Source organism: Anoplopoma fimbria, chromosome 14 (assembly GCF_027596085.1).
Source record: "Anoplopoma fimbria isolate UVic2021 breed Golden Eagle Sablefish chromosome 14, Afim_UVic_2022, whole genome shotgun sequence".
NCBI classification, from domain to species: domain Eukaryota; kingdom Metazoa; phylum Chordata; class Actinopteri; order Perciformes; family Anoplopomatidae; genus Anoplopoma; species Anoplopoma fimbria.
Genome location: NC_072462.1, coordinates 13,851,929 through 13,870,357, shown reverse-complemented (window position 1 = coordinate 13,870,357; position 18,429 = coordinate 13,851,929). Strand labels below are relative to the sequence as shown.

The following is an 18,429-nucleotide window of genomic DNA, read 5'->3' as shown; positions in this document are numbered from 1 at the left end:
CAATTTCCTCATTCCTGTTTCTCCACCTCTCCTGCTCTCCTCCACGTTCTCCAGCCGAGCACGTACTCAAGTATTGGAAATTTGATGTCTTGTCCTCCCACTCCAGTGTAGAAATGATGTCATGCAATAAAAGCAAATCCATCAACATTTGTTAGTGCAGGGGGGAATGAGTAAGAGAATTGGAGCCCTCAGGCTAAAAATGAAATGAGAAACTAATCAGTGAAAACCATTTATCTTTGTGACTTTCCTGGCTTTGCTTTGTTTGTGCAGTAGCATGTGGGCACATTGAGAATGATTTGTCTATAACGTTTCAGTTTATATGGCTCTGATGTAGGTTTTTGTTGAGAAAAAAACTGGATTTTGGAGCAAGGAGTTACACTTACCATCATTAAAGAGTTACTGATTAAATGAATAGGTGCACATTAGAATTCCCGTGCAGCCATTTGATAACCTCCAACTTCATGCTCTGTCAGTGCACATAATTCCCTGCAACCAGTATGCCCGGCTTGCTCTAAATAAATAGCACCTCAAAATGGCAGTTAATCTCACTGCATACATCAGAGGCTGCTATATTTTCTTCACGTACGTCGGAGGATATAGGCCTCCAAACATTCCATGAATGCTAAAAAACGGAGACTCTGCATCCGTGACTTTGCCTTTTCATTGTGTCTCTTTTCTAGAGTGCTCCATTTTTACATGGTGATAGATGGGGAGTGTAGGCCACAACTGAGGCTTGTAACAGCCTTGGCAAGGAGTTGTCTGCTTATTGCAATGCCACGCTCCGCCTCATAAGTTACAGTTTCATTAAAGATTAATTGACCATTGTGTGGCCGCAATTTCGCAAAATAATCATTACTTAATCCACTGGTGCACTAAAGTGCATTACTTGAATGGCGGCATTAAATTACCATTGGAGGTTATCGTTGCAGCCACGATACAAAAGCAAAGACCTCTGAACTGGATGATTGCCTGTTTTTCTTCAGTCGAGGCCTCCTGCCCAGTCCGCCCTGCTGATCCCTAGATACTTAAAACAGAAGGGGCACATAGCCTTAAGATTTGCTGCGTTGGCCCATTTCACACGAGAGCTATTCTTCCACAACTACGAGGTAAAGGTGCAGCTAAAGCAGCTATTATCCACTTTTCATTTCTTTACATAAAGCGCTTTAGGTCTCTGACAGTGTGTGTGTGTTGGGCCTGACAGGGCGGATAACATGTTCCATTGGAACTATTCGCAGCTCTCAGAATATGTTAGCATTTTTTAAAGATCTGAATGAGGTGTACTTAGCATTCAAATGGATAATGTGTTGCTGTGTCTGTGCTGAGTAGATTATCGTAGATTACCATAAGTGTTCCCAGTACTCTCGAAGGCAGCAGCCTGTGTTTTCAAACAGGACTGTCGACAAATTTCGCTATACAATCCTACTTAAGTATTTGTGTGTGGGGGAATAATTGCTCAGGACAATTGAATCAATATTTCCATCTCAAATATGGCCAGAGTGCAGAACAAAGAATGTTTTTTCATCCCTTAGTGCTCCGCTGAGGTTAGTGGAGTTTTTATGCTACATCAATTTTTAGACATGCATATATTTGAAGCAGCAAAACAACAGAGGAGTGTCAAATCCCATTTTCTGGACATATTAACATACAAGTACTTACATATGCATATGTGATACACACTACTGTATCTGTGTGGAACAGAAAGACTCTCAGAACACAATGCTTTCAACACAATACCTCTATATGACGTGAGCTTTGAACATACCCACTTATGCACATTGTTAACACAAAAAGCAAGCAAGGATGTAGGTTCAGTAATCACTGTAAAAGCACAAATTACATATAAAAATGGCCTTGGCATTCTGCCTCTTGAAAATAGGGAATTGCTAAAATTGCACGTTAAATCAGTTGCTGGATTGAGGAGGGCAGGCAGTCTGGAGAGGTGGATGAGCTCTCCATGGTGCTGAGTTATTGCTGGTTGTGCTGCACACTGGTAACATACACACAAGTTGAGTGAGAGTATTATAAAGTAAGTGATTACTTTTCTTCTCCTTTTGCTCTTTGCAGGATCACAGTATGGCAAATGCAATTTTGTATTTTTTCTTTTCTTTTTTGGTAGGAATTGTTATGCCTTCAAAATATAGCAATTTAAATACAGTCATTTTGTTTATGAAGTAACAAAATACTGTAAAATAAATACAAATATTAGCTGTGTTTAAAAATATGTCTTGTTGTAGCTGTTGGCTGCTTTTGCACTACAGTTGCACAATTCAAGCTGTTCCCTCATGTGCTGCCATGTGTCCCCGCACAGCAGTATCAGTAGGGACTCGGCTGGTGTGATGTACTAGTGACACATTTTCATGTGCACACACACACACACACACACACACACACACACACACACACACACACACACACACACACACACACACACACACATGGACGCAGATACACTTATGAGCACATGTACACAGTCTTTACAGGCTCTTGCTGAAATCACATGTTTTACAAGAACCCTGGAGAGGGGGGGGACGTATGACAAGCTCTGACATTTCCATTTCTGGGATAAAAGACACAACTGTCCTCAAAGTGTCAAGATATTCTGTTAAACGTCTCAGATCAAAAGCCCAGATTTATCACAGAAATTACATCAAGCATCCCTAAATACAGAAATGTTAATCTATTTGTATTGGGAGGCAAGTATTTGCCCTACACTTTGCAGTAAACTGTTGTACAGTAACCCAAAATTGAGAGATTTTGTGGGTTGTCTATTATGTTATTTAAATATTCAACATTTTTAAAGGTATCGTACACCTCATCATTTCAAATACCTCTGAAAATCTGAATCCATTATAATGCAAATTTATTAAAGTTTGTGCGTCCATTGTAAATCATTTAATTAATGGTAAAAATATTTCTAACTAGAAAACTGCACTTAGTTGAGGGCAGACCCCGCCAGGTGTGTTTGCAACATCCACTGCTGTATTGAGAGATGAAAACAAACGGTTTGCGCTAAAGCATCGTCAAATTGACTTAATTCAAACAACAACAAAAAAAAGCAGCAATGTAACGTTATACAAACAATGGGCTCAAAGTCTTTATGTATTACCCGTTATACAATCATTCTAAAACACAAAGGTAAACTCCACAAGCTGTCTGCCTGCTTAGCAGCGGCTGAGTTGCAGAGAGGTACAGCGGTGTGTGCACTCGTAGTTCTGTTAGCTGCTAGCTGTTAGCCAAACGTTCCAAAAACATTTCAATAAAAGTGACCGCAGAGTAGAGCCGTCAAGAGAATCTACAGTGCTTGTACTGGTAGTTCCGTTAGCTGTTAGCACAACACAACGTCCAAAACAATAACAATGTGCAAACTGTTCCTCTGTTTGCAGAGAAGCGGCTGGGGGTCGTATATGCACTGAGCTGTGTTATCACTAGTGGCCCCTAATAGCCAGGGGGGCCGGTTAAGAGTGGTGCATGAGGAGTAAGCAGGCATTAAATGGCAGTATGAAACAGGTAATAAAAGATTAGTCCACAAAGTGTGAGTCACCGCAAACACGAGAGGTCTTTGAGCATGCAGCCATAACTGGGCACCGGAAATACTAGGCAGGTTGCTGCATCAGAATGCGGGATTAGCCGTGGACAAACACAGAGGTGCATGCTTAATCAGTAATGGGCAAACGGACTCAGAGTCACACACACAGCGAAACACATCACCTCTCCCAACGCTTACACCTGGCGGAGATAATAATGGCTTATTAAACCTGGTAGTACTAGTTATTATAAACAAACGTTTTGAATATAATCATCATCTTTTGTCCGCACATTCTTGCCAACAATTGAAGTATTGTGCTACACAAAGTGTTTGTAAAAACAGTCCAACACTGCAAGGGCCCTTTTTGAATTAAATGAAAGAAGAATAAAGAAAAGAAACCCCCCCAATCAATTGATGAAACAGAGTCTGTCAGAGAGAGAGAAAAAAGACTGAGTGGAAAACCTGAAATGCTGAAATGGCAGCCTGCAGCTGGCAAGAGTGAGAGTGGAAAAGGAGATTTATGGTCATGCTGGCTCAAATGGAAACTCACTCTTGATTGACCACTTCCAATTGAAAGCTGACCTCCAGGTCAACATTGGAAGATTTCATCAGGTACTGGGTTTTCAGAATGTTAGAGAGAAGTGAAAAATATGTCCAGCCATCCATCTTGATGGAAATGATCCAGTGTTATCAGTTCTCTGGACTAAAAGACGCATGCTTTTATCAAGGAAATGGTTGGCTTCGTCCAATGCATGTGCCTGTCCAAAAGCCGGGTCAATCCCTCAGACCACTACAGTGACACGAGATATAGCACAAGTTAACCCTAAATTTGAAATGGATGTGGTTAGTATCACCACGTTAAGAAGATTCACAAAGAAAAAGATAAATGGTAAAGACCGGGCTGTGTTTTGTGTCATAAATGCAGATTAAGGGAGAGATAAACTGAAGAAAAGAAGAAGAAGATGGTGAAAATGCCTCTGTGTGTTTATTGTTGTGCTCGAACCAACATTTGCTCTGCGTGTTTTGCTCCAAATACTTTTTCTTCAGTCAATTATTCCCTGGTTACCAAGGACATTGTGTTTACTAATATACTTTAGTCTCCGAATCAATTTTTCAACAAGTCTGTCGTCAAAAACAAATTAATTGATTTGTATGTTTGTTTTGTCTTCCCCATAATGTTTGCTGCGCTTTCACTTGAGAACAGGGACAGGCATCGAGCGACAGAGCAATGAGTATCTAATTCATCACTCTCCGCACGACTTGCCTACAGGGCCAGTTTAATTTATTTTCACTTCACCACTTTGAAAACTGTTGGCTCAGGCTATTCTAACATATTCATAAATCTTCCAAGATAGGCTCATGGCTCCTCAAAGATAGGCTGTTCAGGAAACTGGAGAAAGAGAAAAGGGAGACAGCATGTGCTGGTGATCGAAAGAAGCACATTCATTTGCTTTTGTTTTGGTGCTAATTTATGACAGCCATATTGGAGGTTATTGGGTCTTTACAAGGTAATGGCTTGTGGGGGTTCCGGGAGCTTTGTTTGGCCCAGCAAATATATGTAACCAGTCTTATCCCCAGTGTGTTTTCTTTATTTGTGTTAGCTATCGATTGACACAAATAATATTCCAGTTTTCTGCCCAATACACTGAAAGCCCCTGCTGTCTTGTTATTTAAAAATACCACAAATTCAAATGAAATATTCAATGATAAATACTAACAGATGGAAGGAATTAGGGTATTAAGAGAAAATAAAAAGGCGACTATTTTTTCCCTGCCACCTGGAACATCATGTATAATAAGAGTACAAGGAAACAATGACAATCCACATTATTTGTCCAGCACATGCTAATATCCTCTTTCGTTTTATTCTCACAACTCAATAAGCTTTTTTTACTTGCAGGTCCCAATGGGGGCAGAAAGTGAGAATCTAGCCCAAAACCAATATCATCTGGTTTCTAAGCTTTAGCCTGGAGAGAGGACAAACAACTCACAAAGTAATTTGGGAGAACCAAAGTGTATTTAAATCCCAATTGTAGTAAAGCTTAATAGTGTGGATCGTTCTTTGTGATTGGATTTAAGAGAATAAAGAAAAAAAAGAGTTATTTTAAAATGTCTTTGTTCCAATGAATCACAAAATCCATAAAAACATGTCAGAGTTGGTTGACATTCACGGCTTTTGCTCCTTATGCATAATATGTCTCTGACCCAGTCGATAATTTGTAATGCAAAACACGTTGATTACATCATGTTCAGAGACATGAATGTGTGCAAGGTTATAATGTAATTTGTGTTAACAGGGTAAGACTTTGCCAGGAATAATGATTTTCTAATGCATGCCCACAAATAGACTCTGTTAATAACATACTGTCTCATGATGCCCTCTTTAACTGTGTTTAGCTGCCAATAAAGCTGTGCATATAGAATGCACTCATGCGCTAAACATGCCATGATTTAAATAACTAAAACCTCCACAGTTTGTGGAGGTTTTAGTTTTGGGTATAGATCGAAGCTTTGCTAAGTCTTGCATGAAATCTAACACACAAATATAGTTCCCAGTGCCTTCTCTTATTCTGACGATTGTCGGTGGAAAAAGGAAAATAAGAGTTGTTAAATAAATTGCCAAAACATATCACAAGCAAAACTGTTGGAGAGAAGGGGACTGGGTTTAAGCTTTGATAGGTAGCTCCCTTGAGATGATATTCTTCTACAGCATTATAATCTCAATCTAAGAGAAAGCAGAGGGAATATCCAGGGAGTGTCATACCCGCATTATGTTATCTATGACTCACAGTCCCGCCAGCTCACAAAGAGCAGACCACAGGGGGTAGAAGGCGAGGAAAAAAAAAACATTCCCTTTTGAGAATTCAGCTATTTTATGGAGCCAGTCTAAAGTGTCTCCAGGAGATATTTGACCACATCTTAATTCACTAGTTTGATCATTTAAACCAGAATGCTGTCACAGACTGCTCTAAAACTGATTCCACCAAAGAGATTTGCGTTAGTGTTACAGGTTTGATATAATTTTCTTGTTTATATTTTCGAACAAAGTTTTGCAGGTACACTTGTGCCTCAGGGTAGATAAAGTGTTGAGGTTTAGTGCAAAAATAAATAAAAGTGGGAGTGAAAAAAGGCATGATTAAAAGTTTAATTAGAAGAACGAAATGGAGTGGGTTTTCTATTACCGCATCCTTCTTGTAACTCACATGGCACTGCATACTAATATGATCCCCTTATTTAATTCATAAGCAGTTTTAAATAGCTGGATTAAGGCTTTTATAAATGTATTCATTTTTCCCAAAAATTGAATTATACATAAACAACATTTACCAATCAGAAAATACATATTTAGAGTGACCAAAATATGGATCATAATATTGACAAATCTACACTGTCTGCACACTGCCTGTACAGTGTAGCCTGGGTGAATTCAGGTCAGTGAAGAGTAGAGTGGAAAAATAGAATATCAAAAGAGGAAAAAGTCAAATAGGCATAGGAAGGGATAGATAAAGCAAAGTGGTGGATATGTTTAAAAAAGAACAATAAAAAAGACAGAAAAACTGGAAAAAAGCAAACAAAATAAAAAAAGTTCTGGACATGGCTCAACAGAAATGGCTCCAGTAGGATGGGAGATCACATACAATCCATTCTGAAATTTCAACTGACAGAAAAAAAGGGGTGTGCAAAAACATCCTCGAAAAGAAGTATTCAATATTTGTAATCGCAGTCTCTTTGTTTCCTATCTGGTAGTAGTTTAAATAGTCTGAAAAGCACATTCTCGCCCTCAGACAGTGCCGAGAAGCGGCTACATGAAACTGCCATAAAACCTGAAAAATTGTAATTTGTTAACCTCATTTTTGTGTTATTATCCCCTTGGCCCTGAATGAATTTATGAGAACCCAACTTTAAGTAACTCAGTCGATCATTCAGATGACACTTCATTCTTGGTTATTCTCTCTCAGCCAGTGTTGTGTTCCAACTACACTGGCTAATCTCTCTAGTTTTTGTTAAACAGCGAATATTTAAGTTAGGATTAAACTGATTAAGTGACCAAAAGCAGCCACAGGCTTCTTCAGTTTGAGTGCATACCAAAGAAGCCTCTGGCTGCATTTGTGCTGCTTCATTTTCCCTGTTCTGATAAATAAGGAAACCAATAGTTCAGAATGTTTCGGCCAAATTTATGAGGGCAAAGCTTTTCACAAGCCGTTTGGTTAAACACACCAGAGCAGAGAGGACAGAGATGCATTTTATAGCTTAGACGCAATCTTATTATTTTCGTGTTCTATGAATCAACATTTTTCATCCTTAGAAAGAAAACTACAAATCATCTGGGTGACATATTGTCGCTGTCCTGTGGAAATCATGGATCTCCAAGACGACAACTTTTTATGAGCGATGGAAAAACAGCCCTGTAATACTCTTTTCAGGTGACCTGGTGGGGTTTCAAATTTGTTCATTCAACCTCAGATGTAGGGGAGTTTCCACAAATCATCAAGGACTTTGTACCTTTGGTTTGATTGCTAAATGTTGAGATGCATAGTTTTCACAGAACAGCAGAGTTTTGTAATGTTTATCATAGATTCAAATCTTTGAGCTCAGAGTGCAATCGAAATGAACACAGAAATAGTGTTCATATAGAAGTCATTAATTCAGGACAGGCATCTACATGTCCACTGTAGAAAAAAAAGCCATTACTAAATATTAAAAATAAAATAGACAAAGAAGAAAAAACATTCAAATTAAGCAGTAATTCAGAATAAAATGATTAAATACATGAATGCATCTCCATTAAAATAGCCTACATAAATTCAATTTGAAGGGCAGGCACGGCTCTTCTTTTCCACATTGTGATTTTATTACTGATTCCTAAGATGTGGACATATGGATGTTGGAAGCCTGAATAACCTTTCTATGGACTCTACTGTCATGCTGAGTCTCCTGTGAGCTCACTGATTTTATGCACCCTTCCTACGTACTACATGCTCACAAGAAGTGCAGGTTTTTTTAATCATGAAAAATCATATGCGCAGAAGAGTTAAAAGATAAAATTGCATCAGAATTAAAAAAGGGTTCATCCCTCTCCTCCTTCCTTTGATGTCTACCTGTGAACCATTTCCTCACGAGAATAGGTGTGCACTTTCCTTCAGTTCTTTCTGATTGAACTCACCAAACGTTCAAAATAATGAGTTGGTTGGGCACTGTGGAGTCGTGCAACACAAATTCAATATATGTTTATTTGAACCTTTGTAAGAAGGTAAAATATAGAAAACACCATACAGAATAATCTGCAGAAGCTACATGACCTAAATGTCTTATTCTTATTTTTTTGAGGTACATCTACATTTAGGTGAATTATGTTTTTTAGGCTAATATTCTATTTGAACTAAAATGTTGCATTATATGCATATTTTAAAATTAGATACTGCTGCCAGTGGTCTGTGATCTTCTACATTGGCCAGCTTTAACTCTTCCCCAGAGTTTAAATGCCAAAAGTGAGTGAATTGTCTGGTAAAAGGTCAATTGGCATTTCAAAATGAGACACATGGTGGGTGTTTTTTAAATGTGCTGGGAGCTGCTAGTGCTTATAAAAGCAGTCATGGGCTCAGCCACTGGCTTCCCCCACAAGGGATAGTTTGTGAAGTCCATTGATGGCGTGTTGTCAAAGACGAGGACAATGCTGTCAGAGCTGTTACTTTTTGGGCATTGACTGTAAAGACCAGTCAAGGGATACAGTAAATCTTTCAGGGAATACAATGGTTTTGTATGAAGAAAAGGCAATAAAGCTGCTTATGAGGTCTCACAAGTTGTTCCAAATGGCTCAACCATTCATTTTCTCCATATCCAATTTTTCTAAGTGCACCCAGATAAAAGAAAAACAACATTCAAACACATGCTGCTTTAATGGTGCTTTATACCTTTCTTCTGTGGAGTGTACGTTTTTTTCTTCTAATCACACTTATCACATTACAACAGTTATAACTCTAAATACACTTGCAATCATGGAGAAGACTGTAGCAACCACTTAACAGTTAACCTAAGTGGTCTGAGACAATGCATCAACCACATAGTGCAGCCCAAGTGGCAGCTACTAAACAACTAACTGGAGATGTGTGAACACCTATATCAAACACCTTAGCAACCATCAAGCCATGCCCAACTAAACATTCACACCACCATAGCAACCACCTGGCTGCAACCTTGAAACCAACATGAACAGCAAGATTATACCAGCCAACAATCTTGGCAGGTATAATCAGGTATAATTTGCATAATCAGGTATAATTTGCATGTATAGCTCCAACAATTAAAAGTTACTTCAAGAAATGTATTCTCTTCTAGGTATACGTATATAAAAAAAATAAAATTAAAATATCCATTTATTTTGTTAAAACCAACTCATGTTTCACTCCTTTATAAAATAACTTGTTAATCAATACATGCACAACTCCACCGATGTTTTAGGGCTGAGAGCTTTAAACTGCATGTCGTATTGAAAGTCCAAATGATGTACTGATAGACATGATAAAGAAGAGACCATCTCAGTGTGTCTCTGTCATCCCCTTGTGTTTGTTGGCTTAGAGGGAAAATGGCCTATTGACATAACCATAATATTAACATAAGCACATATCTTTCAAAAATAAAGAAACATAGATATCTAGAATAATATCTTATAGCTTGATATTGCACTTTCAAGTAGAAGACACTATTTTGAAGCTAACTGAATTAACTGGGAACAATAGAGAAAATCAGCATAAATCCTACCAACATGGGACTCAATGCAGACCAGAGCCAGTGACCTAACTGAATGAAAACATTTAACCTATGCCAAATTTATATGCGTAGGAGGACAAATTCTTCATAAATGCACATGACTGGCTTGATCTGAGAGGAATATATTTTTCACCAGGGGATGAAATAAGAGTAAATGTTACACTTGAACTAGTGTTCATGTCAGAAGGAAAACTGTGGGGTGAATGAAATGATTGGATCTCATTATAAATGTATTTGAAATTATAAAACGAAACGTTAATATCTCTATTAACTACACGCCTCTTGATGAGCTGTGTGAAGTGCTACCGCTTTGAAGAGCCTTATGAAGAGCACTGGGGTTGTTGAAGAAGTTGCACCATCAGTTGTCTTTCTAATTAAAGGCAGAAACGATAATTGCCCTTGAAAAAACGTATTTTCAAGAGAACTATCAACACCTCGACAAACACTTCGCCCACACACAAAATGCATAAACACACACTGATATAATTTGGCCCTAATGCAAAGCTTTAAGCCAGAAACCAATCGGAAAAGCTTTTCCATTCTATTGGAGTTATTATCAAGCAGAAAGAAAGAATCTTTTCCAGGCCTGTCATCTATCAATTGGGTGTCAAAACAGTCTTCAAAGCACACGGCTAATACGTTTGGTGCATGACAATAAAGCTTATCCCAAAACCTATGGAGTCCTTTGAGTAAGTGGCAGCGGAAGACTTAAAAGTGTTTCTTTGACAAACCACTTAGTTCTCTGATTTTTAGAGGACGAGTAATGATCCCTTCAGAGAGAGGAAATCGAGACGGGGAATGATAAAATAAGCCTCTGTGATTCTCAAACTGGTTTTAATAACCTGCGTAAACTCGTATTAATCAAAGAAACAATCACTCTATTCAAACACTTGACCTCCGTTACACGGGCTTTCATCATTCTTTTTCCCTAGGGTGACTGTCACTGCAAGCATGCTTCTCTCATGCTAATTATTAGCTGTAACAATGTTTAAGACAGAACTATTTTCACTTAAAAGAACATATCACTAATGGGTAAAAGTTAAAGCTATTTGCATCCACTGACATATGATCTGATAGTGAAACGCTAGGGGATTCATTTGAAAAGTCATTTATGAGTTGAAAACATTCTTGATATACGTTATGATGTACTAAAATTATCAGAGTTTGATAAAGCTATACCTTACTATACATTTTACCTTCTTGGAAAGTGCTGGTTACTGCGCTCATGTCTAAATGGTTTGCACAGTTCATGCAACAGTTTTGTATTAAGGCTTTGAACAAAGCTTTAAGAGAGACTTAAGAAAACGATTAAGAGAGCAAATATCCATTACCACACAGAATCCTATTGCAGTCCTCAGAGGATCTACCCCAGGCCCAATGAAAAAAAAAAAGAATGCATTGACATTCATTCTTGAGAAGGCACAAGTTTCCCTTGCGCAACTAAGTCTACTTTTATGTATGACTATAGATGTCCTTTACCTTTAGAGGCTAAAATGGAGTTTGACCCTGCTGCCCTGTTAAGTCCAACATCACTGGGCAGCATTTGGAAAATATTGATATGCTGGGATTGTTTACCTTGCAGATGAAGCTTGCTCTCGGGGCTCTGCAGAAGGATTGAGCTGACTGAGTCCAGATTGTCATAGCTACTGCATCCCAGCGGCCCCGTCCGTGTCTCCGTCACCTGCAATAGAATAAAAATGAAATTGATGACCATTTGAAGCAAACATATGCACTTGCACAGTGTTCCAATATGTGCCTGTGTTGGAAAAGTGCAAACATCTGCATGCACATTATGAACATATAGAAGTGAACACATTTTCACATCTCAGTCTTCACATTGTGCAGTACTCTGTACTGCTCCACACCACATTTTAAGACAACATTTGCAAGACCCAACAGCCATTAATAATGCCAGGCGGTAATAAGACGTTAACATCTGCTCATTACTGCTGACTGGATAATGTAACAGTATTAGCACAGACTTAGACTTCCACATGTGCTAATTGCACTGAGTTCACACAATCTTTCTGTGGCCGACTGACAGAGGAAGGTTGTGCAGTGACAAAATGTGTTACAACAGGTTTTCACACATTTTACACATTTAACATGATTCATAATCTCAGCAATATTTTCAACCACGACTAATTGTTACATGACACACATTTAATAAGGTACAGTGTGTAGTATTTACTTCTGTTGGCAGAGGTAGAATATAAAAGTATTAAATTTTGTTTCTTTAGTGTATAATCACCTGAAAATAAAAAGCAGAGTGTTTTCTGTACTCCAGAAAGAGCGACACGGTCCATATGTAGATACAAACCGTGTCCTCTTCATGGAGCCGGCCAAAATGTTTCTACAGCAGCCCAGAATGGACAAACCTACACTAGTATTTAGGGACATTTGCGTTTTTGTGTATTTCCGGCGGCCTCCCTACTTCTCCTACACGCTTGTCGACGGGAGAAGTTTCAGTTGGTTGCAATCTGCTACCTCACTGCTAGATGTCGCCAGATCCTACACACTAGACCTTTAATGCAGCAGCTGGTGATACTTCCAACTTGTTGCAAGGATGTTATTTCTTTGAGACACTTTAAAAAAAAGTTTTTATTGGAAGGAGAAAAATGAATGGGATTTTTTCTTGCACTATGTCCTTGTTCTGTTTTAAACAGCTGAGACTATGGCCGTGGTTCTTGTTCCCCATCCACAGACCTCCGTCAAAAGAAATAATGATGCTATTCAGTTGTGAAGAGGCTGCTTTAAAATATACAGCTCCCACATTTGAGATCTTGAAGAGACTGTGCTTGTAAAGAAAGAGTCACCTCTGCTCATTCAGTTCTTCATGGCAGCTCCTAATAGTACTTTTACAAGGTTTCCAAAAAGCCTAAAGAGATCAGCAAAGGAGATTAAGGGTAAGACTAGATGAATCCGACGAAAAGTTTTTTTTTTCTTTCGGGTCTTTGTTGAGCACAAAAAGGCCAATGTTAAGTAGCAGGCCTATAATTTGAATGAGCCAGAGGACATCTTTTGACAGCTGTTTTGTTTATGTTTAAGTACATAAATTATTGTTGTGTCTATAATAATAAGGGTTAGGGTTAGGGAAGTTTCTTTAGTTTTTACTGTATTGTATTTAGAAGTGTCGACACAGTGGGGGTTTTTGACTTCACCAGCGGCTCATGAGCTAAAGAATGTGTGATCAGCATGGGTCTGCCTCAGGTGTTGAAAGTCTTGGGAGTTCAAAATGCACTAACTGATTTTCTTGGCCACTCGGGGGCAACGGTAAAAGGCTGTTATCACCTTATTGACATACTGTGTTATCAGCTTTAAGGTTGATACTGTGAATTTGTTAGCAGCATTACCATCCATTAAGAGTCCTGTTTCTAACCACTTGGTGAATGTAAGTCTAATATTAACCCCCATTTTATCAGTTTTTGGTCTCCACTAACTCCTGATTAAAATATCTGTTTCTTAAGTCACTAAATGCTTCACTATGTTTACTAAGAAGTTTTAGTTGTCAGTCATTTGGTGCGGGTAGGTAGAGTAGAGTGTTTTTATCATAGCTTTCTCGCTGAAACTGTGAAGCTGCATGACAGGAAAACAAAACAATGAGCCGAAAGGCGTTATGTTCCGCTTTACAGAACTGTAGAGACAGGTGTTATTGTTCTGTGCACCTGCGACCCACTTAAAATAAAAGTAGTCATATGATTCATTGTTAATATAAAAACATTGAATATAGCTGTGTTGAGTTTGAACAGGAAATCACAGAAATGGGAGGGGAAACAAAAAGGATAACAAAGATAATTGTAGAAGTAAATAATCAATTCAAATATCACCTTAGAACCGTTCTAATGTTCCTCAACAATATGTTATAAGTACAGTTTTAAGCTTTGTCCCAGAAATTACCATTACACTAATATGATTAGGGGGCTTGGGTGCAGTAGGACAGGGTTCCAAACAGATCCAAAGGAGGGGAGTGGGGCCAATTTGGACACAGGTCGATGATTTTACTACTTACTTCTTTGCTTAATGTAAGCCATTGAGCTCTCATTACATCAGCTGTTAGAAACACCCCTTTACACCAACACCAACAACTGACTAGCTACTTGTTCTTGAAAATAATTACTGAAATTTGCTTAAGACTAAATTGGGGTCTTGAGAAAAGGTTTCACATCTCAGGCTTCATCCGACAAAAACATCACTTTGTTAGGTAAACAAAAATGAACAATGTGAGTAAGAGATCCACCTCCTATGACCTCAGTTACTTGAGCATTCTACACTAGTGTGTGTGTGTGTGTGTGTGTGTGTGTGTGTGTGTGTGTGTGTGTGTTTGTGTGTGTGTTTGTGTTTGTGTTTGTGTTTGTTTGTTTGTGTGTGTGTCTTTGAATGACAGTGTGAAACCATTTTTCCTGTCTTTAATGTTGATACTGCACCAGATGGTGGGCTGACAAGCAGGAAATTAGACAGATGTATATCTTACCCTTGGCATCAGGCTGTTGGGGGGGAAATGCAAAATCATGGGGAGATAAACTCATAGGAGAACATTACAATCTTAGTTTCAAGAATAAATTCAGCTCATTTTCGTCATCCGCAGACACACTCACAATGCTGTAACATGATTGCTGTATGTACTGTGTGATTTCATCACTTTGGGTGGTCGAGTGGGACTGTCAGTATATGACATTGGTTCTGTTGCATTGGAGTGGGATTTTTGTTGACAATTATACATTAAATAGGGAGTGCCAAAGAAACATCAGTTATAGAAAGATTACTCAATAATATTGTAATGTTATAAACTATAATATTTACTGTATGCTCAAATCAGTGTTTTGTCTTTATGCAACCAGTGCTTTTAAGAAAGTTTTCCCTATGCAATATGCTTCCCTTTAAACACACCAACTGAACTAAACTTAACTTGTTGTTTCTATAAAAAATACCTCTTGTTACCACAAACAGTAATTCAAGTTATGTGTAAAAATGAACTTTTATTGCTAATAAAGATTCATGTTTACCATAAGGGCTATATAAGTGCATTTTGTCTTGAATAAAATGAAATATTTTACTGGTTTAAGCACAACTGGGTAGTAATTCTTGACAACCAGTTTATTGTACTTTACTGAAAACTGTATATGAGACATTAATAATTATCTACTTCTATTTTTAACTGGAACAACTGGTCCACACTTTCCATGTTCCCTTCTTTATTTCTTTCCAGCCAAGCAATGGACTCTGAAACGCACTGCATGGCCTTGCATAAAGTGCATGTGCAGATTGATTACAGAGCCAGACTCGCTTATCACACTCTACCATCTTGATGGCTGCTGACGGTGCTCTTTTTCCTCCATTTTTGTTGTGCTTATCGCCAAATGAATTACTTCCTTCCAAAGATTGTGTTGCATGATCCATGGTGACTGAGACAAGTGACTATCTGTCCTCTGTCACCATCGGACATTTTCCCAGGTGGCAAAGCAGGCGTATGCAGGAACTACATAAGTGGTTGCACACAAATCACACACTCAAATGGATGTGCATAAACATGAGTGCAGCTTGCCACAGCCAGTTTACCATACAGTAATTTTTCTCCAAGAATTATTATTCCAAGTTGGGAGCAGACATCCCCAGCTTTATGGATTAGAGGCTGACCCTTGTAATCTGAATGACTTTACGAGGGCAGTATGCAGTGCTTGTTCGTCTCTCTCTTTTTATTCTTTCCAGCACACACCATAAGAGTGCTGTGCGCCAGATTATGAAAATGGAGTATAACGCAATAAAAATACAAGGAGCAATCAAAGGACTGAAGTGGGCCGAGGGGGACTTAGAGGATTTGGATTATTAAGCAGAACATAACAGTGGAATCCCAGTGGGCCCAGACTGTATCACAGCCCACAGTCAGAAACCACGGTTCTGGAACATCCTCTCTAATTGTCATCTGTCATCAAGAAAATCATCAAGGCAAGTAAATAAGAAATGATGCACATGAGATCCTACGTTTTTTTTTTCTGTTTCTATATTTTCTGTTGGCAACCAAAGGTACATGTACTATTCCCCAAGCGGCAAATGTTGGAGAACTAAGTTTTCTCCTTTCTGGGATAACGTCTGTTTTTTCAAAATGAAAAGTTCAACCCTGGTGACATACATGCAATGCAGCTGCAGTGTAGCGGTGGTGTGTAGGTGGAATATGTGGGTTTCAGACATGTGTTTGTGTGTGTTGAGACTCAATTACATCACTTATTCCTTTGCATATTAAAATTAATCCTATGTGAGCTTGTCTCTGTCAATTACTTACATCATCAGCAGTAATGTATTATAAGTACACAAGCTAGGTATTTGGACCTCATACATATTATACACGTTTTTTAAAGCAATCATCTCATTATACATGTCCTTTAGTAAGAGTAGAAATTGTTATCACTTTAAGTGATTTGAATAGGCTCAGTTGATGCAGTCTCATTAGGAACCCATAGCAAGGAAAATACTGTATGCACTGTATACTGTATGTATCTTATCATTGATGCCAGCACTGCTCATGTGTTTTAGCACACAGGTCTATCCACTTGTATGGATGACCTTTACGTTGCACCTGCCTTTAGTAAAATGCCAATTAAAAATCTCATTAGGATCTTGGAGTATGACTATTTATAGCTCCTTATATGCAGAGTTCGGAACTTTCAACAGTCAACAGGGGAGGCAAAGGTCGACTTATGACAGAGAAAACACATGCTGCTGTTACACCAAGCAGTGCAATTATTCTAACAGAGTAACTGCAAAACAGACTGCCAGTATCTTGGAGCGCTGTGATTCATCAGGGATATTTGTAGGCCTCTCAAAACATAAATTGTAAGACAAATGCCAAAGGACTTCATTGTGCCTGATTGAAATGATTAAGTATTAGGTCATTTCTTTATGAAATAAAAGGTTGTCATCAATTTCTTCCCAACATTTTCCAAATCACTACATGTTTCATGGAAATCTTATGCGAGTTTTGCACGCTTGCATATATCTGTATCCCCCTTGAATGAAAATAAAATTCAGTAATACACTCTCCATTAAATAACATTGTATTATAATGTACGGAATCAAATCAAAAGGCTCTCCATATCTATAAACTTTGAATGTATTAACTTTACATTAGCACTGCAGCACTGTGCGAATGGAGAAAGATAAATCGTTATGCATTAGAAATCACGCTTGGATGTGTATCGACCGTTTCAGTTTTGAAATAAAAAGTTCATTAAAAGTATCACAGCATATGGAGCTCTCATTATTTCTATAATTCCTGCAACTTGTCATGGGAGCAGTGTCTCCTCACTTCTGATTTTCAAACCCTACTGAGAGGAGTATACTGTGTGTCTCAGCAAGCAAACCTCACATTATACTGTGTCCCCAAGATGCATTTCAACTTGAAAGACCGAGGAGAGTAAAAAAGGTGGTTTGAAGCTATGTGAGATAAGGAAAACAAGGGATGAAGGCAATAAGATGTGTGAGTGGGACGGGGAACAATACTGTAAGGTTGAACTGTCTTCATTACACATTGCCTCTGCTGAGCCCTCCTAATACGCCCATCACCTGCCATTCTCTTAATGACTTGCTATTTCTGGATACATAGAAATGAAGAGACGTGCTCCTCAGTAATTCTCAAAGCCTGATAGAGGAAGATCTCTGAGGACATTTCCTCTGCCTTGTTAATATCATATTATATGTGGCTACAGTGTTACTGTGAGTCACATCAGAGGTACAATGCAACACTATTTGAGGAACACATGTAATAGCTCATTGTTCTCATATTTCTATTTGTAACTCATTTGTTTTGAATGATACTTAGAAAATGAGCAACTTTGGGGCATTTCTATTAACTGTGGCACTCTCAAATGCACAACTGAAGCAACACTGCATGTAATTCTGCTTGCTTGTGACAAATGCAAATTAGATGCAAACTGCTCCAAATCTGGCTACCGCAGTTGACAAAAATCTGGGTCATATTGTATAAATGTTAAATTTCTCTTTTACATTTCACATGAGGCTCACATGACTGGACTGTGGAATGAGAAAATAGGATAGTATGGCTGTGGCTGTTACACTACCAGCACCCACAGCACTGCAGCATCATCAGGAAAAAAAACAACACATATTGAGTGCTGGTGTAA

The 18,429-nt window shown here is 38.4% G+C and overlaps 1 protein-coding gene across 1 annotated transcript in view; it reads right to left on the bottom strand.

Moving 5' to 3' along the window:
* The window catches only part of brinp1 (bone morphogenetic protein/retinoic acid inducible neural-specific 1), a 77,879-nt gene that overhangs the window by 17,539 nt on the left and 41,911 nt on the right, over positions 1–18,429 (bottom strand). The window contains exon 4 of the mRNA XM_054612787.1: positions 11,870–11,975. Coding sequence (XP_054468762.1) covers positions 11,870–11,975 — 106 coding nt within the window. The remainder of the gene's footprint in view (positions 1–11,869; positions 11,976–18,429) is intronic.